The sequence below is a fragment of the Neoarius graeffei genome, chromosome 5 (genome assembly GCF_027579695.1).
Source record: "Neoarius graeffei isolate fNeoGra1 chromosome 5, fNeoGra1.pri, whole genome shotgun sequence".
NCBI classification, from domain to species: Eukaryota; Metazoa; Chordata; class Actinopteri; order Siluriformes; family Ariidae; genus Neoarius; species Neoarius graeffei.
The window spans coordinates 56981771-57008183 of NC_083573.1; the positions used below are offsets into that span (position 1 = coordinate 56981771).

The window sequence follows — 26413 nt, forward strand, 5'->3', positions numbered from 1 at the left end:
CAAAAATACAGGATCATATTCTTCAGCTTTCAGTACAGTACTTTGAACAACTCACCTATTATTAAGCAATAAGTAGTAATTAAGCAGCACTAATTAGGAATTTCTCATTTTTGGTAAAACAATAGAGAAACACAATAGTACAAGATATAAAACTTTATTTAATAATTTACAGTTGCAGTGAAGCCTAAAGCAGTCCTTAAACACTGCAGCAGATCCAATGTACTGGTCATGACACCATGAGACTGATGAGCTTGGCCACTACATGAACATTTAGACTGTTTCCCAGAACCCGGTACTGCTGCTTAACGGAGATATTTGATGGAAAGCCTGAAAAAGAAAAACAACAACAAAAAAAAAAAATTAAAACCTGAGTCATGTGTTTACTATCAGCACCTTGGGTCAGCAGGGACACATTTTATAACTCACTGTGTCACTCTTCACTTTAAACGTCCTACATTTCTTGCCATAAAGCCCAAACAGAAAATGGCAATTATAGTCCAAGTGTGAAGAAAATGCACATTTTCAGCCATATAGTCATAAAAATTAAACATCACAGGCAAAATTTTGCAGGGATATTAAAAAGGTAATATTTGAAATCTAAGATGATTGATTATCAGAAAGCATAAAATGTCATTTTATGAAACATGGTTGATGGCAGTTAACAGAAAAAGAAAAAAAATCTGCACTGAAAGACCGACAGCATGAGAATTACTAACTACATTCTCTACATGAAACAATGCTGGACTTTAAAGGGCTATTCCATTTCACAGTTCTCAGTCCACAGGTGTTCACCAATTTACCAAGTTTTCACTCTTCTGGAGAAATCATTCTGATGTAATGAACAAGCACTGAAGTACTACATAAGGATAGTGAATTGCAGTGTTTTAAAAGATTTAATCTGAGTCTGGATATATTGCTTGTTTTTTGCTCTATTTACAGAGTCCATCAGGTCATAAGCCTGACTTACTGAAATGTGGTGGGAAGCCCATAAGGTTGGCGATCTCTCTGGGTGTGAAGTATCGGAGCTTGAGCAGGGACAGCTGCTTCAGCTTTTCCTCTTCAGATAGCATGTCCAGTGACTTAAAGATGCTCTCCAGCTCCATGTCTGTACACGACTGAAGAACAGACCCAGTTCCCTCTACATAGTGCCCATATCTGAAGAGGAGCAACAAACAAACAAACAAACGATTTCAACTCGGCAGTGTTCAAACACAAGCTGAAAAGTATTCAGAGGATGAAAATTAATTTGCATCCTTAAGCCTTGCCCTTTAGTGAAGCAGACTGATCTCCTGCAGTTTGGATTCACTATATCCATGAGCAAGGCGTATCTGAGCAGGATCTTTGGAGGAAGCAAATAACTGTCCATGTCTGTTCCTTGTTCTTCATCTTCCAGGAAATCCCGTAGTCTCCTCACGGTCTGTTCACCGTCCTGACTCCTCTTCCTCTCCAGCTCCTGAGCCGTCTCCATCTTATAGATTATAGTCCCGTCTTCTCTCTTGTCAGCATTAACTGTACTACAGTGGCTGTCAGGGATCATGGGACTGTCTGTGTCAGAGCTGGATTCTGACTTTGGAAAGCCCTCTAAAATCTAGAAGGGTTAGGGATTATAGTTTACCACAATTAACAGTCAAAATGCAACTTAGCAAGGGGAGTGTATGCACTATTCAGGTTGACGGGATGTGTGTGTTTACCTTTGCTGTTTTCTGAAATGAGAAGGAATCTGGGGAAGCTTTGGCAATAAGAAAATAACGCAGCCTTGAATTCGGTATTCCCAGCTGTGGAAAATAACATACTAAGTTACTGTGGAAGTATTGTAGAGTTCTACTGATTTCAGAAACGGTCTGGTAGCTTATTATTTATGCTACAGCAAGTTCTTTCTTTGTGTGCATTTTCAGCAAAAGCTGGTAAAAGTTGGTGTTAAAGTTCTTTATAAACCGAACAGAGAAGTCTGTCACTTAGGCTTAGTGAAACAACTGGTTTATTTTAAAACATGACTATATTATTATTATTATTATTATTATTATTACAACAAATACTGATATCAGAAGATATTTGGTTATTTGCATGTATCTATGTATCTAAGTCTCCTGGGGTAAAACGGTAATTACTTTTAAAATACAGAATAAAAGGAAATGCTCACACAAGTGGGTGATATCATTAATTCCTGAAAGTTGTATCTACAGTCCTGTAAAGTCTTTATCAAGGCATTTCTGGAAAAAAAGAAAACAAAAGTCAAAAACACACTGTGAATTTAACTCCTTCTTTTATACCTTTGGAATCAAAACGTCCTGTTGTTTTTATGCTTACAGTTAGTTAATTTGTAATAACCTTCCGCTAAACGCTTCAATAAGACACGGCAGTGTAAGTGACCATATTAACAATGACGGTGTGAAAACAAAATGTTTAATCCAGAACAGTGCTGAAAGACAGCTGAGGGAGTTGAGGACTTGCCCTTGGCAAGGTTACCTTGCAGAGGACGACTCAAAGCCTTTCACATTCTCCAACAGAATGAAGCGGGGCATCTTGTTCAACCTACAAACAGAGCACAGACTTTCGTTCTTTCTTAAAACAGCATTATGAGATTGAGTGGCTGCAAATTCTGAAATATCTCACTAATAGCAATAATCTGCTTGAAAGTTTTTATTATACATAAATTAACAGAACCTGGAAATGTAGATGAAAAGGCCATCACTGTAGTGCCTAACTGAATGTAAACTACTGCTCATTTTTGAACAAAGTAATTAAAGAAAATGATTTCAAATAAAGGAGCTATGCAGCACTGAGAACACACAATATCTGATAGCATGCAGAGAGCACAGATTGACCTGACCTTGGCAGAATGTCCAAGATGTAGAGAAAGCTTTTTGTTCTGGGGTCATTTACATCACCCTGTAATCCAATCCTATATTGGTAGAAAACCAGATCATGCTTTATTTCTATTAACAACAATGTGAATGAAAAAGTGACACAAAGTTTTGATTACCTTGTAAAAGGCTGACAAGGAGGGCTCATCAAAATCAAATCAAAATCCAGTTTATTGAAATCACTTAATGTCATTCCCTGCATGAAATCAAACAAAAGTTCACTTTAATCAAAATGCACTGCATTTTACACAATACTGTATAGAAACGCACTATTTATAACAATATACATCCTTTGCATATCCTGAATACATTAATGATATCCTCATGACACCAGGAAGTTTCAGAAACCTTTTATTACCCAAAATCCAAGACAATGCGAAACTGAAGCAGCTTATGAAAATGATTACTTCTTACTAAATGAAGATTCACCTTCTAATGAAGAATATAAAAATATACCATATCTGGGACATAATTTATTGTCACATACATGAGCAAAGCTTTATTGAAGAACACTAAGGTCAACGAGCCCAGCGGCTGGTGCATTATTATCCATGCTGACGATGCACAACCTTTACCCAACATTAAGTCTACCAAGTTACTGTTTCACCAAAAATATTGGAGTAACTGCATGTCATGGGATAGAGTGTGACTAGGTCTAAATGAGGAAGCATAGATCAGTTAAAAAAAACAAAATCCAACCCACCTTTTCTTTTGGTTTCATAATTTTCCAAAATGAAGCAAAAAAGGTTACAAAGACATTGGCTGTGTCCGAAATCACTCACTTGTTCACTACTCCCTACTCATTATCTAGGGAATTCTATATAGAGGACTATACAGTGAGCTCATTGGTAAAATGAGAAAAAAAAAAAAACACTTTCGGACACTACTCCGCCACACCGTTATTTACGTCATTACTGTCGCACAATTAAAACGTGCCACATCAGTCGTCTGGTGGGTTTTCAAAATAATAAATATTTTGAAAATGTATTTTTGTGATAAATACATATTATACGGGGTGGCACGGTGGTGTAGTGGTTAGCGCTGTCGCCTCACAGCAAGAAGGTCCGGGTTCAAGCCCCGTGGCCGGCGAGGGCCTTTCTGTGTGGAGTTTGCATGTTCTCCCCGTGTCCGCATGGGTTTCCTCCGGGTGCTCCGGTTTCCCCCACAGTCCAAAGACATGCAGGTTAGGTTAACTGGTGACTCTAAATTGACCGTAGGTGTGAATGTGAGTGTGAATGGTTGTCTGTGTCTATGTGTCAGCCCTGTGATGACCTGGCGACTTGTCCAGGGTGTACCCTGCCTTTCGCCCGTAGTCAGCTGGGATAGGCTCCAGCTTGCCTGCGACCCTGTAGAACAGGATAAAGCGGCTCGAGATAATGAGATGAGACATATTATATAGAGCGTACTTCCCACATTAATAAATACAAAAGTACTTTGTGTCTGCTGCATCTTTCAGTTCTTTTAAATCAAGGCTAAATACTTTCGTCTTTCCCGCTGCTTTTTCTTCAGTCAAATATGAGGTTTTTGATTAATTCCTCGCTCTGCACTGTAACTTTTATTCTTGTATTTTATCTGTCTCATTCTATTTTAGCTTATTTTTCTATTCTCTTACTATTTTTAATTGTACTTGAATGTCTGTTTATAATGTGTTTCTTCCTCCGTTTATTCGCCCCAACACACTTTTTTCTTTCAGTGCGACCGCAATGCATGATGGGATATATTGCTTGGTTAGTGACCATCGGTTGTACACTAATTTTCACAGTGCATTTTGGGATACTACGAGTCTACTATATAGGGTGTAATAATTCTCACTATACATTCAGACAGCACTATAAAATGGCAAACTATATAGTGAGTAGTGAGTGATTCTGGACAGAGATTGTTTCAGCATTTAATCTATATTGTTGATTTTCATAAAACGGATCTTAAGAAACCCATTTTAATCAGTTTATGACTTGGTCACTGGCTTTAAGACATGATATCACATTCCTTACACATACAGGAGCTGGGAGTGATATTTTTACCCAAATAAAATCATATCATCTATCATACTACAGACTGTACCAAAGAGCAAAGTTTGGGATGAAGCCTGCCCCTAGTGGTGACATGAGATAACAGCACAGTTATGCAAAAAACATTTAAAGCAGATGTTATTATTTAGAATATTTAGAAGATAATTCATACTGGCTAAACAATTTCATTTATACAGTTCAGTTTTCTTATACAGTAGACATGAGGAAAAAAAAAGTAAATGGTTTGTTTTGGTAAATTAAGTGCATTTCAAATTAATTAAAGTTTAGTCTCCAGTCACCTGCAAGACACCAGTCAGTAAAATCATCAAACAGGAATGGTGTGTCTGATACATGATTCTCAGTTCATCCTACTCTACCCCCTTATTCCTGCTGTTCATTTAGCATGTCTTTATGCTATTTAATACAATCTTTAGATTAATTAATTTAGAAAACAAGAATCAGGCTAATTAAGTCGTGCTCACTTCAATGGTCTTGGGTAACAGCAGAGTTTCGGGGAAGTTGTGTTTATAGATTTCATTGGCTGTTGTGTTCACATCCACTGCAGCTACCACTTCAGCAGGGACCGAGCTCTCTAAACAGAAAAAACAAGAGGCATCAGTTAGGATACTGAGTGTTGAAGTGCAGAGTATGTTATAGTCTCAAGTATTTGTGATGATCGAGGATTAAAGGTGGGGAGAACGTGGATACAAGACCTTGATGCCTACATTACTTAAAAAAAAAAGTCAAAAATTGTGCTTCACAGATTCACAGTACAACATAACAGACTGTGTTCTGCATAAATATTCTAAAACAAAGCCTCATCTGTTATTCTTTTAGCAAAGTTTTGTGCAAATGTTTTCTTATACGAAACCAAACTGCAAAGTCCCAACATTTATTTTCTTTGTCATATGCATACCCTGATAAATTTCACCTATAAATTACCAAGCCTGTTGACATTTAAGAATGTCCACAAAATATCACAATAGGCAAAGACGACAGAACTGAAAACAACATAATGATGACTAAAGGCTGAAAGAGCACCTCCTAATTGTAAGGCGAGTGCTAAATCTTCCAATAACGCAGCTCAGCTACTGCACTGCTTCAGCTGCAACAGATACTAACTCTTCCTCCTTTAATACAGCTGTATTTATTTTGTCCTAATTTAATGGTTCATCTTATTTATGATTCTGTTCTGGATTTCTTTCTTTCAAGTCATTTTTATTTAATTATTTTGTCTTCATTGAAGGATGAATCTTAGTTGGAATTTATGGATTTGTTTTCAGTTGCTTTCTGTCTGGTCTGAGTTTCACCAAGATTTTCATTAAATTGAGAGTTTAATTAATTAATTAATTAATTAATTAATTAATATTTAAACTTGTCAGTGTAATCTGCTTAAAGGGTACCTGTATGAATTTTAATTGCTAGCTATTTTAAAAGATCACGTACGATACCAGTGGTTCCATCATGTAATGTTCGTCATAAGCTCTTGTCAAGTACATGCGAGTTTTAAGTCACTGCTCCGTCAGTCAGGCATGGTCAGTGACATGTTGCCTCCTTCACGGGCTGTTCCAGCACCAGTAGTGACGCACAGTCGTTGTTTTGTCCGATTGCAAATCTACTTGCACGTAATGCCATGAAATAATAGATACGTGCCATAAAATAAAGATCTATTACAAGTATTAGGGCTATATTTATTCAGCGTGTTCTGAAGTTACTTGAGTGGGAACTTGCCTGTTCATCAGCTCCCCTTCAGGTGCTGGTCCCCGGAGGTACCTGCGGATCATGCAGTCAACGAAGGCCGTTTCCAGGGACGGTTTGTGAAGGACATACTCATGCAGATTCGGGGTGGACGTAATGCAGCTGTCAAAGCGGTCTGCAGCGAGTTCATGTGTTTGACAACAGTCGGACTCCATGTTAGTTCTCATGACAGAGCACTGCCCGCATTGACACCATGGAGTGGTAGCCATTTTAGATCTACCGTCACGCACACCTCTTGCAGCAGTTTCCTCCTCCAAATCACTAGAATGTGATTACTCACTGTCCTTACAAGCCTCCTCCCTCTCTGGCTCGAATAGATAACCATTAACACCCATTTCATCAAAGCTGCTAGCCATATTTTGCTTCTTTAACACCTCCTTTCACCTCGAATCTTGACCCACAGAACACTGCATGTTTATTCACAGCCGATAACCTGGAATCAACGACTGTACGTCACTTCCAGCCAGCAATGGCTGCCCCCCATTGGTTCTGCCCCTGCAGGTAATTCACGGAATAAAATTGTCCACAAAAGTGCTTTTATGGTGTTTTTTTGACTGAATGTCCGTGTCTTTTGTCTATAAGTAGTACATAAAGCATGTTGTAAGCATGACCAGTACCGGTACACTTTAATTACAGTAACTCATGCCAATTATATGATTTGAACCCTATCCATCAAAGATTCACAATAGTCTCGTCTCGTCTTCATCCGCTTTATCCGGGGCGGGGTTGCGGAGGCAGCAGTCTGAGCATGGAAGCCCAAACTTCCCTTTCCCCAGACACCTCGGCCAGCTCCTCAGGAAGAACACCGAGGCGTTCCCAGGCCAGCCGAGAGACATAGTCCCTCCAGCGTGTCCTGGGTCTTTCCCGGGGCGACATGCCTGGAACACCTCCCCAGCGAGGCATCCGAAAGAGATGCCTGAGCCACCTCAGCTGATTTCTCTCGATGTGGAGGAGCAGCGGCTCTACTCCGAGCTCCTCCCGAGTGACTGTGCTTCTCATCCTCTCTCTAAGGGAGCGCCCAGCCACCCTGCGAAGGAAACTCATTTCGGCCGCTTGTATCCGCGATCTTGTTCTTTCGGTCATTACCCAAAGCTCATGACCATAGGTGAGAGTCAGAACATAGATCGACCGGTAAATCGAGAGCTTCGCCTTTTGGCTCAGCTCCTTCTTCACCACGACGGACCGGTAAAGCGACCGCATCACTGCGGAGGCTGCACCGATCAGCCTGTCGATCTCACGCTCTATCCTTCCCTCACTCATGAACAAGATCCCGAGATACTTAAACTCCTCCACTTGAGGCAGGACTTCTCCACCAACCTGGAGAGGGCAAGCCACCCTTTTCCGTTTGAGAACCATGGCCTCGGACTTGGAGGTGCTGATTCTCATCCCAGCCGCTTCACACTCGATTGCAAACCGCCCCAGTGCATGCTGAAGGTCCTGGTTTGAAGAAGCCAACAGGACATCATCATCCGCAAAAAGCAGAGATGAAATCCTGTGGCTCCCAAACAGGATTCCTTCCGGCCCCTGGCTGCGCCTAGAAATTCTGTCCATAAAAATTATGAACAGAACCGGTGACAAAGGGCAGCCCTGCCGGTGTCCAACATGCACTGGGAACAGGTCTGACTTACTGCCGGCAATGCGAACCAGACTCCTGCTCCGTTCGTACAGGGACCGGACAGCCCTTAGCAAAGAGCCCTGAACCCCATACTCCTGAAGCACCCCCCACAGAATACCACGAGGGACACGATCGAATGCCTTCTCCAGATCCACAGAGCACATGTGGACTGGTTGGGCAAACTCCCATGAACCCTCAAGCACCCTATGAAGGGTATAGAGCTGGTCCAGTGTTCCACGACCAGGACGAAAACTGCATTGTTCCTCCTGGATCCGAGGTTCGACTATTGGCCGAATTCTCCTCTCCAGTACCCTGGAGTAAACCTTCCCTGGGAGGCTGAGAAGTGTGATTCCCCTATAATTGGAGCACACTCTCTGGTCCCCTTTCTTAAAAAGAGGGACCACCACCCCAGTCTGCCACTCCAAAGGCACTGTCCCCAGATGCCACGCGATGCTGCAGAGGCGTGTCAGCCAAGACAGCCCCACAACATCCAGAGACTTGAGATACTCAGGGCAGATCTCATCCACCCCCGGTGCCCTGCCACCGAGGAGCTTGAAAACCACCTCAGTGACTTCAGCTTGGGTAATGGACGAGTCCACCTCTGAGTTATCAGCCTCCGCTTCCTCAATGGAAGACGTGATGGTGGGATTGAGGTGATCCTCGAAGTATTCCTTCCACCGCCCGACAATGTCCCCAGTAGAGGTCAACTGCTCCCCACCCGCACTGTAAACAGTGTTGGCAGAGTACTGCTTCCCCCTCCTGAGGCGCCAGACGGCTTGCCAGAATTTCTTCGAGGCCGACCGATAGTCCTCCTCCACGGCCTCACCTAACTCCTCCCAGTTCCGAGTTTTTGCCTCCGCAACTGCCCGAGCTGCGGCACGCCTGGCCTGCCGATACCCGTCAGCTGCCTCCGGAGTCCCGGAGGCCAACATGGCCCGATAGGACTCCTTCTTCAGCTTGACAGTGCCCCTTACTTCCGGTGTCCACCACCGGGTTCGCGGATTGCCGCCACGACAGGCACCGGAGACCTTGCGGCCACAGCTCCGAACAGCTGCATCTACAATGGAGGTAGAGAACATGGTCCACTCAGACTCAATGTCCCCCGCCTCTCTCGGAAGCTGGGAGAAGCTCTCCCAGAGGTGGGAGTTAAAGACCTCCCCGACAGAGTGCTCGGCCAGACATTCCCAGCAGACCCTCACCATACGTTTGGGCCTGCCAGGTCTGTCCGGCTTCCTCCTCCGCCAGCAGATCCAACTCCCCACCAGGTGGTGATCAGTTGACAGCTCAACCCCTCTCTTCCCCCGAGTGTCCAAGACATAGGGCCGGAGACCCGATGGAACGACAACAAAATCGATCATCGACCTCCAACCTAAGGTGTCCTGGTGCCTCGTGCACTTATGGACACCCCTATGCTCAAACATGGTGTTTGTTATGGACAAACCGTGACTAGCACAGAAGTCCAATAACAAAACACCACTCGGGTTCAGATCGGGGAGGCCGTTCTTCCCAATCACGCCCCTCCAGGTGTCACTGTCGTTGCCCACGTGAGTGTTGAAGTCCCCCAGTAGAACAATGGAGTCCCCAGTCTGAGCACCTCTCAGTACCTCTCCCAGGGACTCCAAGAATGCCAGATACTGTATACTGCTATTCAGCCCGTAGGCACAAACAACAGCAAGAGCCCTCTCCCCGACCCGAAGGCACAGAGAGGTGACCCTCTCGTTCACTGGGGTAAACTCCAACACATGGCGGCTGAACTGGGGAGCTATAAGCAAGCCCACACCAGCCCGCCACCACTCACCATGGGCGACTCCAGAGAAGTGGAGAGTCCAGCCCCTCTCGAGGAGCTGGGTTCCGGAGCCCAAGCTGTGCGTGGAGGCGAGCCCGACTATCTCTAGCCGGTACCTCTCAACCTCCCGCACAAGCTCAGGCTCTTCTCCCCCAGCGAAGTGACATTCCATGTCAGGGCTCGACATTAACAGTAGCCCGATTGCCCGGGGCAACCATTCAATAGATTCGGACAACCAGACTCTCACAAATGCTTGCCTGATCGGGCAACTACCCAAATATGTCAAGTTGCGTGAAAAACGATGTTTATTCATTTGTATTATGATGAAATTCCATCACGATTTGCGATTGTTTGACTCGGAAAGACCGCGTCCATGTTATCATTACGGAATGTTCAACAACTAGCGGAATTCAAATTTGCACATCGCGGGCTCGCAATGCAGTTTCCCATTGCTAATAGTTATCGCGTAGTGCATATCCAGTGTTCTATGCAGACCCTCCAGGATTTTGCGATGTTGCGATTTGCAAATTCAACCAATCCCCGCGAATTCAGGGCAGTGCTGCAATTATATCCAATCACCGCAACTTTCCCGCAAATTTGACCAATCGTTGGCATCGTCTTGAGGTGACGTCGACAAACTACCTTCCACCTTACTTCCGTGTATACGTTCAAGAGAAGCAGCATGTGCGCAGTGTTGCCAGATTGGGCGGTTTTAAGTGCATTTTGGCAGGTTTTGAACATATTTTGGGCTGGAAAATGTCAGCAGTATCTGGCAACACTGCATGATGTGCGAGTCAGTGTTTCTATAGGCTTAAATTCTATTACTGAAAGTGTGTTATGTTTACAGTGAAGGACTGTGTGCACTTTACATTTTTTTTTACTTAATACAAGAAATTAATGGATGCTAACATTTTTGTCAAAATGGTATTTTATTTTCCATTGTTCAGGCAGCTTCAGTATCATACTGTGAGATTCTGTTCAAATTGTTTTTTTTCTTCTATGAAGCCTGAGACATTTATTTTATTAGTTTATAATTATTGTTTAATTTAGTCTTCAGGAGAGACTGCCTGCACACAGTACTAGTATTAATAGTTTTTTTTTCTTACATGAAAGCTGAGGCATTTATATTATATTTTAAGGTAACTTCATGTTGTGCTGTGAGGTTCTATGCACTTTAACCTTTGAACCAACAGGTGCATTTGGATAAGTAAAGCCTACTTTTCTGCATTTTTGTAGTCCTGGTAATCTTTTATATTGGTAAAGTTGTTTATAGGACCATTTCTCAGTGTCTTTGCTTTTTTGAATCAATAGTTTTTCAGTAATAACTTAATATTTAACATATCACTCAATTTTAATCACAAAAAGAGAAAATCGCAACAATTCCTCGCAACTGTCACTTCCTCCCGCAATGTAATCGCAACAAAAACCTAAAAAACACCGCAACTTTCATCGCAATTTTTTGGAAACCCCCCCACAACATCAGACATTTTAGCCCGCAACAATCACAAAAAAGGGCCGCGAAATCCTGGGGGGACTGTCTATTGGTATGTCCTTCACTCCATGACTAATTACCGCATTACTTGCACGGGGCACTAGTGTCAATGCTTGTTGATACAGACAGCGTCTGAGAAGGCTGAATAATAAATAAAAAAATAATATGTAATATTTGGGCAACCATGTTCTGAGTTCGGGCAACCAGATTTCTACAAATGGTTGCCCGAATGGGCAACCATGTCTCAAAGTTTACGTAGAGCCCTGCATGTCCCAACAGCTAGCCGCTGAGTTTGGGGATCAGGTCGTCAAGGCCCCTGCCTTCGACTGCCGCCTAATCCACACTGCACCAGCCCCCTATGACTACCTCTGTGGGTGGTGAACCCACAGGAGGTCGGGCCAACGTCACCGCTTCGGGCTGAGCCCAGCCAGGCCCCGTGGGCAAAGGGCCGGCCACCAAGCGCTCGCATACGAGCCCCAACCCCGGGCCTGGCTCCAGGGTGGGGCCCCGGCTGTTCCATAACAGGCGATGTCATGATCCTTGATTTTATTTATTTATAAGGGTTTCGGTGACTCACAATACTGAGTTTCCTTATACATCTCAGGGACCGCACATCTCACTTTACCTCGCTCATTTGCACTATTCTGCACTACCTCATCTTAACAGCTGCTAGTTTGTTTATACTGCTTATTTCATGTTTACCTGCTATACCTCAAGTGCCCTTGACTGTTTGGTTATTTGAACCAATTTGTGTGTGTGTATATATATATATATATATATATATATATATATATATATATATATATATATATATAAATAAGTGTTTAGTCTACATCTAGTTCATATCTAGAGTGTTTATATTGTCTGTTTGAGTGTTTAGTCTGTGTGTAGTTCTTATCTAGTGTTTACACTGTTTATATTGTCTCAGTGTTTAGTCTGTGTGTGGTTCTTATCTAATGTTTACACTGATTATATTGTCTGTTTAGTCTATGTCTTGTTCTTATCTAGTGTTTATACTGTTTATTTATACTGTTTATATTGCTTGTCTGAATGTTTAGTCTATGTCTAGTTCCTATCTAAAGTGTTTATATTGTTTGTTTTTTTCAATTATTCTATTTTTATTTATTGCATTGCCTGTTTGCACCGTGGATCAGAGAGGCCTGATATTTCATCTGTGCTGTATGTCGAGCATGTATAGCATATTTGACAACAAAGTTGACTTGACATCAATTTACACAATCTCATGAAATCCACATTTCTTGGTCCTGTGAACAATTATGAATATCCAGCTTGATAAATAATACCCACTGTTTACTGACATACTATTATTGTTTGTATTCTTCCGATTACTGTCAGCCCCTACTGTAAATGTTATCACTGCTATTTTTTTTTTTTTTGCTGTTAGTGTTTGTCATTATTATTATTATTATTATTATCGTCACTGTTAACATCAGCGCAGTATTTTTGATATTTAATTTTCTTATATTATTGATATTTTGATCTTATTACAGTTATTGTGTTTCCAATACTTTGTTCTATATTGCACTATAGACAATTATGCCAATAAGCAATTTAGATTTAACTGAAGAGAGAGACTCACAATTATTGTGATGCTAAACATAATCAGGTAAAATTAATTGCACGAAATAACCAAACAAATACCACTGTCAAGAAAAAATATACCTCTCAATGCATAATGCATCCCTCCAATGCCACTGTACAGTTCCAAAACACGGAGTTTCTCCATGTTTTAACATTTAGCTAAGCTCCCAATTCATAACATGTGAAGAGTGTGCTACCGGCACAACTCCGTCTGGAAACAACTTCCGCGTAACAAAGTTCCGCTCTACGACAGCCTCATACACTTACAATTTATTATTATTATTATTATTATTATTTGCAAAGTAGGCTGAATTGAGATACATTTGAGGGAGTTTCTTAAATCATTTTTCAAATCCTCAAGGTGTTGACTATCTCCATGTGAAGGAAAGAAAAGTTTATTTGAAAGAATCATGTACTACTTTTTTATCAAAACTGACTGAAAACTAATTTTAATGACGTTTGGTCATTGAGGACAGCCCTCAAAGAGTATATCTGGGATGCTTGGTCATTTGGGACACATAGTTTCATTGGTTTAAGATTTCACTTCCATCCTCAATTACACATTTAAAGCGATATTATTTGGTATAATGACTTTGATTTATTGAATGACATCAATTCATTCAATTTCATTAGCAGAACTTGAAAGAATCTTCTCCTAATTCATCACCATATTCTAATATTGTATTAACACAGGGAGGAGACTAAGTTAAATTGACTGCATATGAAGATGTTTGCCTCTTATAACAATAACCATGTTTGGTCATTTGAGATATCTTGAAAAAGTCTAAATATATGTTTCATATAGTTTCAAATATATGGTTTCAATTAATTTTAACAGTAGTTCATTTTTAGTCATGACAATTTCATGACTAGCCAAAGCATTCCCAACTCGCCATATCATTTTTCAGACCTCAAGACTTTTTTTTTTAACTTTATTCATCACACACTTGTGAAATTTCCTCTCTGAAGCAGTGAGCATACACGTGAGCAATGAGCACACACATACCCAGAGCAGTGGGCAGCCATGCTAACAGCGCCCGGGGAGCAGTTGGGAGTTCAGTGCCTCGCTCAAGGGCACCTCAGCCCAAGGCCATCCCATATTAACCTAACCACATGTCTTTGGACTGTGAGGGGAAACTGGAGCACCCGGAGGAAACCCACACAGACACGGGGAGAACATGCAAACTCCACACAGAAAGGCCCTCGCCGGCTGCTGGGTTCGAACCCAGAACCTTCTTGCTGTGAGGTGATCGTGCTAAACACGCCGCCGCCGTGGTATTATCTTGAAATTGAATGCTGATTACACCCCCTTATATGATTTCACATCAGTTAAGTCATGTTATTTCTATCAAGGGTTTATTAATGTAAATTTTGGCTTTCACTTATCAGGCAAAAAAAACCCCTTTTTTTGAGGGTATAGTGTTATGTTATAATTTACATGTGACACAAATGTTAAATGGTATGAAAGAGCCAGTTCCTGCAATCAGAAAAATAATGAAGTCACATAGTACTATCCCCATTTCCAGAAAAGTTGGGATATTTTCCAAAATGCAATAAAAACAAAATTCTGTGCTTTGTTAATTCATGTGAACCTTTATTTAACTGACAAAAGTACAAAGACAGTATTTTCAATAGTTTTACTATTTTTTCAGTATAAATGAAGTTAGAATTTGATGCCTGCAACACAACAGAGAAATCAGCAGCGTTTCTGCATAGAATTGATGAATAGTTTCCTCTTTGCGTAATACGATTTCAGTTTGCATTTCTGGATGCAGTGGCAGACTGTACAAAGTGACAACGGTTTTCCAAAGTATTCCCGAGCCCATGTGGCTATATTTGTCACATTAGCATGACAGTTTCTCAAGCAGCGCCACCTGAGGGCTGGAAGGCGACACACATTCAACAGTGGTTTCCAAGCTTGCCCTTTATACATTGAGATGTCTCCGAATTCCCTGAATCTTTTATGTACTGTGAAGTCTGAAAGACCTAAATTCTCTACTATCTTTCATTCTTTTTTAATTGAATTTTTCATGAATTTTGGCACAAAGGGGTGAGACATGACCCATCTTTGTTTGCAAAGACTGAGCCTTTAGTGCATGCTCCTTTTATATCCAATCATGTCACCAATTAACCTGCTTATTGTGGAATCTTCCAAAATGGTGTTACTTGAATGTCCTATAAACTTTTCAGTCTTATTTTGCCTCCGTCTCAACTTTGAGTGTGTTGCAGGTATCAAATTCTAACTTTGTTTATGTTGACAAAATACATTTAAGTTGATCAGTAAAACTACTGAAAATCTTTTCTTTGTACTACTGAACATCATAATTTTGAGATATTCAGTCATAATTGTGAGAAACCTTCTCACTGTGGTTGCAGAAACAGGGTTTCCTTTAAAAATGAAGTGAAAATGTCATGAGTAACTTTTTGCTAAACTCGGCCATATTTGGCTCTGAATTGTGTTCAGTCTGAGACATGACCAGGGTTCCATAAAAGCTGGTGTTGAACCAAAGAGATTAGTATATCAAAAGAATACCAAAAAGCCTTTATTTGTCACATGTACACTCAAGCACAGACTTAAGAACACAATGAAATTTAACCTCTGCTTTTAACCCATCTGAAGCAGTGAACACACACATGCACACACAAGTGAGCAATGAGCACACACAAATACGCAGAGCAGTGGGCAGTTGTGCTACAGCACCCAGGGAGCAGTTGTACTGTAGGTTAGGTGTCCTTGCTCAAGAACACTTCAGCCCAACCTCAGGCCATGGGTGTCCCATGTTAACCTAACTGCATGTCTTTGGACTGTGGGGGAAAACAGAGCACCCGGAGGAAACCCACACAGACACAGGGAGAACATGCAAACTCCACACAGAAAGGCCCCCGTTGGCCGCTGGGCTCGAACCCAAAACCTTCTTGCTGTGAGGCGACGGGGCTAACCACTACACCACAAGAGGCACTTTTTAAAATACTGAGCTACTTAGTACATTAGTTTGGTAAGTAGCTTGTTTTCTTGTCACTGCTGCTGAAGAAGCCCCTCGCTACGTCATCAGCAGTGCACAGACCGTTATGTCATTTGCAGAGAGAGAGTATTGAGCCTAATCAAGTGACGTCATACATACATTACCGCTAGGTCAAAATGTCAACACCGCCAATTTGGACGTAAAAAAAATAACACAGAGACCTGTCCAAAACTTTTTTTTTGTATTTTATTTATACAAGAACACAACAATACAATACAACCTCTTATAGAGGAAAAAAAAAACAATAACCATATTTCGGAGACTTTTTTTTAATAGTACAATAGTACCAAAAAAAAAACTAGGGGGAATAATATCTTCTTTTTTTTTTTTTTTAAAAAGGAGCTACACCATTCAACTGGAAATAGGTTAAAACAATAGAAATCTGATGAGAAATACTTCCAGCCACCTTCCAGTCTTTTAAACTAAGTAATACAGAATAGTACAATTTGAATTCGTTCATAAAACAGGAAAATGAGGGTTTGTTTCCTCTCCATTTGCTACAATGGATGTGATATTTGGCTAAAAGTAAGACTATATTAACAATATTGGAGTTAGATGGGACCTGGCGACTTGTCCAGGGTGTACCCCGCCTTTCGCCCGTAGTCAGCTGGGATAGCCTCCAGCTTGCCTGCGACCCTGTAGAACAGGATAAAGCGGCTAGAGATAATGAGATGAGATGAGATGAGATGAGATGAGTTAGATGGGCTTAAATTATCCATATAAAATAAAATGTGAGTAATACTTAATGAAACTCCACCGTTGCCGGTCCCAAGCCCGGATGAGAAAGGAGGAGGGTTGGGCGTGGGGTCAGCAGCCCCTCCCCGTAAAACCTTTGCCGCTACAGAAACGCCAACAAGGAGATCAACAACCAACTCAGCCTTGGGAGAAGATAGACCTTCAGCTGGAGGACTTATGACGCGGAGTGGCGAAAGCCGTAAGGAAGCCACTCAGCTGACAACCATCCTTTCGACGAGAGCAACCATCAATATCGGGACATGGAATGTAAGGACCATGTACGAAGCAGGGAAGACAGCTCAGGTGGCAGCAGAGATGAGGACCTACCGTCTCGACATCCTTGGCATTAGCGAGTCAAGATGGACGGGTAGTGGACAGAAGAGGCTGACCACAGGAGAGAGGCTGCTGTTTTCTGGCCATGAGGAGGAGAACGTACCACACACGGAGGGAGTGGCTCTCATGCTCTCCAAAACTGCACAGAGAGCTCTCATTGAGTGGGAAGCTCATGGCCCACGCATCATCACAGCCTCGTTCAGAACAAAACAGAAGAGGATCAACATGAACATCATACAGTGCTACGCCCCGACCAACGACACTGATGATGAGATCAAAGAACAGTTTTACAACAGACTGCAGATAGTCGTTGGGACCCTTTCAAGAAGAGACCTCAACATCGTCATGGGAGACTTCAACGCCAAGGTCGGCAGCGACAACAGGGGCTTCGAGGAGGTCATGGGGCAGCAGGGTCTGGGAGTCATGAATGACAACGGAGAGAGGTTTGCAGACCTATGCGCCATAAGCAACCTTGTTATCGGCGGTACATTCTTCTCCTGCAAGCGGATACACAAGGCGACCTGGGTATCACCGGACCATTCTACTGAGAACCAGATAGATCATGTGTGCATCTCAAGAAGGTTCAGGAGATCCCTCCAGGACGTCAGAGCAAGGAGAGGAGCCGACGTTGCTTCAGACCACCACCTTGTTGTTGCCAGGCTAAAGTTGAAGCTGAAGAGAAAGTGGACCGGTGAGACCTGCCAACGACAGAGGTTCAACACCACTCTGCTGAAGGATGCAGGGAAGCAGGAGGAGTTCAGACTCGCACTCTACAATAGGTTCCAGGTTCTCCAGGAGCTTCTTGATGAAGAGACCATTGACGAGCAGTGGAATGGAGTGAGAGATGCAATAACAACAACATGCAAGGAAGTGCTGGGCTACAAGAAGCACACCCACAAAGAGTGGATATCACCAGAGACACTGGAGAAAGTGGCAGACAGGAAGAAGAAAGTTGAAGTTAACAACAGCCGTACAAGAACAGAAAAGGCCCGTGCACAGGAGGCATACACAGCAGCCAACAGAATGGTGAAAAACAGCATCAAAGCCGACAAGAGGAACTTTGTGGAGTCACTTGCGCAAGAGGCAGAAGAGGCGGCTCGACATGGAAACATGAGAGACCTCTACAACACCACAAAGAAGTTGTCAGGAAAGTTTGCTAAGCCAGAGAGGCCAGTAAAGGACAAGCAGGGAAGAGTCATCAAAGGAGATGAGGGACAGAAGAACAGATGGAGGGAACACTTTGAGGAGCTTTTGAATAGACCAGCTCCACAGGATCCACCCGATATTCAGGCAACTGAGAGCGACTTGCTGATAGACTGTGGAGAGCCCACCAAAGAGGAGATCCAGAAGGCCATCAAGCAGCTCAAGTTGGGCAAGGCAGCCGGACCCGACAGTATACCGGCAGAGGCACTGAAGGTGGACGCTGAAATCACAGTCGAGATGCTCCATCCCCTCTTCAGGAAAATCTGGCAAGAAGAGCAAGTACCATCAGAGTGGAAGGAAGGATACCTGGTCAAGCTGCCAAAGAAGGGTGACCTCAGCAACTGTGCAAACTACAGAGGGATTACATTACTGTCTGTCCCAGGAAAAGTCTTCAGCAGGATCCTACTGAACAGGATGAAGGACACAGTGGACCCCCAACTCCGAGATCAACAAGCAGGCTTCCGCAAGGACCGATCATGTACAGACCAGATCGCCACACTGCGCATCATCTTGGAGCAGTCGCTAGAATGGAACTCGTCCCTTTACATCAACTTCCTAGATTATGAGAAGGCCTTCGACAGCATCAATAGAGAGACCTTGTGGAAGTTGTTGAGACATTACGGAGTACCTGGAAAGTTCACAAACATCATCAGGAATTCCTACGAGGGACTGACCTGCAGAGTGATCCATGGAAATCAGCTCACTGATGCCTTCCAAGTCCGGACAGGGGTGAGACAGGGGTGTTTGCTGTCACCTTTCCTGTTCCTGCTGGCCATCGACTGGGTCATGATGACATCCACAGCACAGAAGCGGAATGGCATCCAATGGTCACTCTGGACCCAACTGGATGACCTGGACTTTGCAGACAACCTCGCCCTGCTCTCGCACACCCAACAGCAGATGTAGGACAAGACCAGTACAGTGGCAGAGAACTCCGCAAGATTGGGCCTGAACATCCACCGGGGAAAGAGCAAGGTGCTGAAAGTGAATGCTGCCAGCGGAACCCCCATCACGCTTGAAGGCGAGGTGCTAGAAGAGGTGGAAAGCTTCACCTACCTTGGCAGCATTGTCGACAAGCAGGGAGGGACTGACGCCGACGTGAAGATCAGGATCGGCAGGGCCAGGGCAGCATTTCTCCAGCTAAAGAACATCTGGGCATCCAGAGATCTGTCAGTCAGTACCAAGCTCCGGTTGTTCAACACAAACATAAAACCAGTACTCCTTTATGGAGCAGAGACCTGGAGGACCACAGTGACGACCACCAAGAAAATTCAGACGTTCATCAACAACTGTCTGAGAAAGATCCTCAGGATACGCTGGCCTGACACCATCAGCAACGAGGAGCTGTGGCAGCGGACTAAGCAAAAGTCTGCAGAAGTGGAGATCCAACAACGCCGCTGGAGATGGATAGGCCACACTCTACGCAAGCCAGCCAACAACACCACAAGGCAAACCCTCAGATGGAACCCCCAGGGAAAAAGGAGGAGAGGCCGGCCGAGAAACACCTGGCGTCGCGATCTTGAGACCGACGCAAAGAAACTGGGCCACACCTGGGGACAGCTGGAGAGACTCGCCCAGGACAGGGACGGCTGGAGAGACCTTGTTGGCGGCCTATGCCCCAGGAGGGGTGAGAGGCATAAGTAAGTAAGTAATACTTAATGAAGGAATATTATGTTTAAGAGATAATCAGTTCCTGATATTCAACCAAAAAAGTTGAGTCCAGTGACATGAAAAGAACAAATGCTCCAGGGTTTCATCATCAGAATAACAAAAGGTGCACAAATCAACAACAAATTTAACTCTTCTCTCAAGAAATTGGGCTACTGGATATATATTATTGATTATTTTAAAGTGAGTCTCTTTCGGTGGAATAGGCCACTTTATGAATTTTAAATGAGCATTAGTCACAATGGATTGATTGTCTATATTAGGCAATCTCTTGAAAAAAGCTCTGCTATAATCATAGTAAATCTTTTGTTTCATAGCATCATTAATTAGTTTGTTGTTGCACTTACCATCTATTAAATTGCAGTCATTCACTTTTAAAGCTGGTAATGATGTAGTCGCGCCAAAGTATAAAAGGGTATTTCTGATTAACTGAACCAAAGATAAAGGGATCACTCTGCAAACCTTATTGAAATCCCTATAGGAACACCATATATTATATTTCTCTACAAAAGCTGAGAAACACAAAAAAATTACCATTAATATCTAATAAATCTTTCACAAATATAACACCTCTTTCCATACCAGTCCTTTCTAAATATTGATTTGTTACCAGTTGTGATCACTCTGTTATTCCAGAGAGAAGACCCATGAGGAGAGAAATTATGGTTGAATATCATCTCATCTCATTATCTTTAGCCGCTTTATCCTGTTCTACAGGGTCGCAGGCAAGCTGGAGTCTATCCCAGCTGACTACAGGTGAAAGGCGGGGTACACCCTGGACAAGTCACCAGGTCATTGCATTAAGTCAAGTCAAGTCAAGTCAACTTTATTGTCAAATATGCTATACATGCTCGACATACAGCACAGATGAAATTTCAGTCCTCTCTGACCCACGGTGCAAACAGGCAATGCAATAAATAAAAACAGAATAATTGAAAAAAACAAACAACAATATAAACAGTATAAACACTCTAGATAGGAACTAGACATAGACTAAACACTCAGACAAACAAAATAAACAGTATAAATAAACAGTATAAACACTAGATAAAACAAGACATAGACTAAACACTCAGACAATATAAACAGTATAAACACTAGATAAGTACTACACACAGACTAAACACTCAAACAGACAATATAAACAGTATAAACACTCTAGATATGAACTAGACGTAGATGAAACACTCATACACACACACACACACACACACACACACACACACACACACATAAATTGGTTCAAATAACCAAACAGTCAAGGGCACTTGAGGTATAGCAGGTAAACATGAAACATGAAGTAAGCAGTATAAACAAACTAGCAGCTGTTAAGGTGAGGTAGTGCGGAATAGTGCAAATGAGCGAGGTAAAGTGAGATGTGCGGTCCCTGAGTTCAGTGTGTTAATGAACGATGAGATGTATGTATGTGTGTGTGTGTGTTGGGGGGGAAACTGTGAGGATGACATGTCAGATGCTGAAGGGGTGTGTGCGAGCAGAATCTGTGGCAGGGGGCAGAACAGGGAGGGAGTTGAGCCTCCTGACTGCCTGGTGAAAGAAACTGTCACCATTTTCAAAATTTTTAACGAATTGGGACCTTTTAATATCATGAGTTTTATTTTTCCATAAGAACTGAAAAATGATTGAGTTAGCTTTCTTTATATTTTTGGGAGATATATACATAGAATGACAAGGATAAATAAATTTGGAAATACCTTCAGCTTTAGTCAGCAGGTTTCTTCCAAAAATAGTCAAGTCCCTAGCTAACCAACGGCTAAGACTTTTTTCATATCTAATAATTCACTTGAAAATTAACATTTTCTCTTCTATACCCCTCCAAAACTGTTAGTATAGCTGAAATTCACAATGACAGTCGGTTGTTGGGCATGTGGATGTACAAATAATCAAGATAGATAGATAGATAGATAGATGTCATTTTACAAATTTCCTAAAGATCCTGAATGCTGGAATAAATGGATATTGACTATTAAAAAGTGTGGTATCAGTCTGATAACAGTAGCCTACATGGGAAACCTCAGTGTAGAGTAAATCTGCAGCACACACTTTATATCTGGTTAGTATTTAATCTTAGTCAAATTAAATCATCAGTTTTTCTTGTGATAAAGTCAGAGACCCAAAGTATACACAGAGATCTACAGGCTGACATCCTGGAAAGCTGTTAACACGTGATAGAATATGAGCGATATTAGAAGCATTATATGTCAAGTCAAGTTTATTTCTATAGCACTTTTATTATTATTTTTTTTGTGTGTACATGAATACATATGTATATTATCAGTTTAGCAATTATGTAAATGATATGTGAGCAGAAAAGTCCGGGGCATGGGGGATTAGGATGAGTCCCACTGAGAGGGAGTGGAGGAAGGGAGGAAGAGACAAGGGAGGGAGAAGCAGACTTCGGGCAAACTGACGCACCCCCCCAGACACAATCACACCCCCAAGAGAAAAAATAAATAAATAAAATAAAATGGAGGGGGGGGCGGCATGGTGGTGTAGTGGTTAGCGCTGTTGCCTCACAGCAAGAAGGTCCGGGTTCGAGCCCTGTGGCCGGCGAGGGCCTTTCTGTGCGGAGTTTGCATGTTCTCCCCGTGTCCGCGTGGGTTTCCTCCGGGTGCTCCGGTTTCCCCCACAGTCCAAAGACATGCAGGTTAGGTTCACTGGTGACTCTAAATTGACCGTAGGTGTGAATGTGAGTGTGAATGGTTGTCTGTGTCTATGTGTCGGCCCTGTGATGACCTGGCGACTTGTCCAGGGTGTACCCCGCCTTTTGCCCGTAGTCAGCTGGGATAGGCTCCAGCTTGCCTGCAACCCTGTAGAAGGATAAAGCGGCTAGAGATAATGAGATGAGAAAATGGAAGGGGGGTGGTGGTAAGATGACTTCCTCTGACCACTCCAAGCCCCAGTGCATCAGAGGTACAAGCCGAACCCTAGCGGGAGGAGAGGACAGGAAAGGGCCGCCGCAGAGCCCCCCAGACCACCCCCACCCCCGGCCCCCACCATCCCGAACAGAACAGGAGCCCAAGGCTCTCCCAATCCACGCGCCTCACTGGCCCTATGATGTGTTTTATCTAATGTCTAAATGCATTAAAAAGAGGGGGGGCAGAGCAGAGAGAGAGCCTTACTAAAGACTCCCCCCTGACCCACCCCCACCTTTCCTATAAATTGAGATTGTGATTTTTCTAAGATGTGATGCATTAAAAGAAGTGAGGCGCAAGCTGATTCGGGCCTTTTTACAGGCCACTCTACAGAGCGCCCCACCTCGGCCCTTACTTACTGGCGGTGTTTGTGTTATTGAGTGGGAATGTACCTTCCGAGTCAGCTAATGTGGAGCGTTAAAAAGTGAGACACGCAGAGTGGAGGCAGCCCGGTCCATTCCAGGGGAGGATGGGGTCCGCAGCAGAGGCAACGGGGGAGAGGCCCCACCACGGCCCCACCATGGCCAGAACCCCCCACACAAGTCAGCCAGCCCCTGACCCCTGGAAGCCAGAGCAGTACAGAGGAGAGACTGATGTTATGTTGTGTTTTTGATGGGGGGCGCGGGGGGGGGGGATAGATAAACAATGGAAAATGGGGGGAGGGGGGTGGGTCTCATCCTGTCTCAGGTAGAGAGGGCCAGCAGAGCAGTTACAACTGTAAGAAATTGGAAAGTGATGACCAGGTTAGGTTGTTATTAGATGGGATATTAGAGGTTTCTAATGATATGTGGTCCAGTAACAAGTTTTTCCAGGCAGATATGTGAATTTTGTTCTTTGATTTCCAGTTCATGAGGATAGTTTTCTTGGCGACAGCTAGCGCAACCAATAGGATGATGTTGTTAAAGTGATTCAAGGTGGATACAGTGGTATCTCCAAGCAAACAGAGCGATGGAGAGGTTGGGATGCAGCAGCCAAAGAAAGTGGAAAGTAGATCTGTTACCTTCTCCCAAAATTGTTTGATGGGGGTACAGTGCCAGAGTGCGTGAATATAGGTGTCCGGGCAGTTTTGAGTACAGTGAGGGCAAATGTCTGTGGAAAAACCCATGCAAAACAATTTGTAGCACGTGAGATGAGTCCTGTGGATAATCTTATCTCATCTCATTATCTCTAGCCGCTTTATCCTTCTACAGGGTCACAGGCAAGCTGGAGCCTATCCCAGCTGACTACGGGCGAAAGGCGGGGTACACCCTGGACAAGTTGCCAGGTCATCACAGGGCTGACACATAGACACAGACAACCATTCACACTCACGGTCAATTTAGAGTCACCAGTTAACCTAACCTGCATGTCTTTGGACTGTGGGGGAAACCGGAGCACCCGGAGGAAACCCACACGGACACGGGGAGAACATGCAAACTCCGCACAGAAAGGCCCTCGCCGGCCCCGGGGCTCGAACGCAGGATCTTCTTGCTGTGAGGCGACAGCGCTAACCACTACACCACCGTGCCGCCCCTGGATAATCTTATATTGGATTAATTGTAGGTTGGTATTTTTGGTCATGAGAAAGGTATTTTTGCAGACTTGAGTCCAGAAATTGGCATCAGTAGAGATAGAGAGATCTGAATCCCATTTGGCAGATGGTAAGCTCATACTGGTATCAGTTTGTATCAATAACTTATAAATTTTGGATAATAGCTTTTTTGAAGAAGATATATTAATAAAATTTGAGATGGGTGTAGTGAGTTCTAAATTGGGTGTTGAGGTATTCATTGTGGATGTGATTGTTGATTTGATCTGTAGGTATTGTAGAAAGTGCTTGTTGGTGATGCCGAATTTCTGGACCAAGTCCGCAAATGTGGAAAATTTGCTGTTCGTAAACAAGTGCTGTAGGTGTGTAATGCCTTTATCTTTCCAGGTGCAGAAATTAAGTGTTCGTTTGTTGCAAATTAAATCTGGGTTATTCCAAATCGGGGTGAGCTTTGAGAGTGAGTGCTTTGTGTTAGTGATGTTGTGGAATTTCCACCAGGCTGTCAGACCCGAACAGATGGTAGGGGCTTTGAAACAGGGGTGTTTTTTGATTGTTGGAGTAAGGAATGGCAGATCTGAAATCAGAAGGTCATTGCAAATTGTCTGTTCTAAGTCCAGCCAGATAGTATCGGATTGGTTATGATGGGTCCATCTGTGCACATATTGGAGATGATTTGCCAGACTATATAGAATGAAATTTGGTGCTTCTAATCCTCCTAGGGACTTGGGTTTTTGAAGGGTTGCTAGTTTAATTCTGGGTGTCTTGTTTTTCCAATAGAATTTTGTGATTGCTGAATCTAGAGATTTAAACCAGGATGTGGGTGGTTGTATTGGGATCATTGAAAAGAGGTAATTAACTTTGGGTAGAATTATCATTTTGATAGCAGATATACGGCCCATGATGGAGAGTGGAAAGTTTGTCCAGATCATCCTGAATTGTTTTTAGAAGGGGGGATTTAGAGTCACCAGTTAACCTAACCTGCATGTCTTTGGACTGTGGGGGAAACCGGAGCACCCGGAGGAAACCCACACGGACACGGGGAGAACATGCAAACTCCGCACAGAAAGGCCCTCACCAGCCACGGGGCTCGAACCCAGGACCTTCTTGCTGTGAGGCGACAGCGCTAACCACTACACCACCGTGCCGCCCATATAGCAGTAATATCACTTGCAAAATATCTGCACACTCATACTGTCATTCTGTGCACACTGTTACTTATATTTATACTTATTTAAATTTACTATTCATCTTTGCACTAGGCGGCACGGTGGTGTAGTGGTTAGCGCTGTCGCCTCACAGCAAGAAGGTCCGGGTTCGAGCCCCGCGACCGACGAGGGCCTTTCTGTGCGGAGTTTGCATGTTCTCCCCGTGTCCGCGTGGGTTTCCTCTGGGTGCTCCGGTTTCCCCCACAGTCCAAAGACATGCAGGTTAGGTTAACTGGTGACTCTAAATTGACCGTAGGTGTGAATGGTTGTCTGTGTCTATGTGTCAGCCCTGTGATGACCTGGTGGCTTGTCCAGGGTGTACCCCGCCTTTCGCCCGTAGTCAGCTGGGATAGGCTCCAGCTTGCCTGCGACCCTGTAGAACAGGATAAAGCGGCTAGAGATGATGAGATGGGAGATGAGATCTTTGCACTATGCACCATATTGCACCAAAAGGGAAATCCTTTCTGTGATGAACAGCTAAAATCCAGATTCATATATCAGTAATATCACTTGTAAAATATCTACATGCTCATACAGTTATTCTGTATACTTATTTAACTATTCCATACTTGGATTATTTTGCACCTATTTTGTTGTTTGCATAGACGCTTTTTTTTTTTGGGGGGGGGACTTTTTTCACCTTTATTATTGGATAG

At 43.2% G+C, this 26413-nt stretch overlaps 1 protein-coding gene across 1 annotated transcript; it reads right to left on the reverse strand.

The window, feature by feature from the left end:
• Positions 1-138: 138 nt before the first annotated feature.
• Positions 139-13325, reverse strand: trdmt1 (tRNA aspartic acid methyltransferase 1). The gene is made up of 10 exons (XM_060920617.1): positions 13211-13325; positions 5359-5468; positions 2984-3060; positions 2831-2902; positions 2467-2532; positions 2141-2210; positions 1692-1775; positions 1266-1588; positions 968-1155; positions 139-327 (listed from the first exon to the last, which is right to left on the reverse strand). Exons 1-10 carry the CDS (start codon positions 13272-13274, stop codon positions 227-229), a joined length of 1155 nt encoding a protein of 384 aa, XP_060776600.1. The 5' UTR covers positions 13275-13325; the 3' UTR covers positions 139-226.
• Between the last annotated feature and the right edge of the window lie 13088 nt (positions 13326-26413).

What these genes read in the sequence shown, in the direction of transcription:
- trdmt1 (XM_060920617.1), bottom strand. Translation starts at nt 13,274, where the DNA reads ATGGAGAAACTCCGTGTTTTGGAACTGTACAGTGGCATTGGAGGGATG. An exon ending in TTTGAGTCGTCCTCTGCAAG is followed by an intron (nt 2,211 to 2,466) that starts GTAACCTTGCCA and finishes CTTTTTTTCCAG; the next exon opens with AAATGCCTTGATAAAGACTT. An exon ending in TAATGATATCACCCACTTGT is followed by an intron (nt 1,776 to 2,140) that starts GTGAGCATTTCC and finishes TATTTTCCACAG; the next exon opens with CTGGGAATACCGAATTCAAG.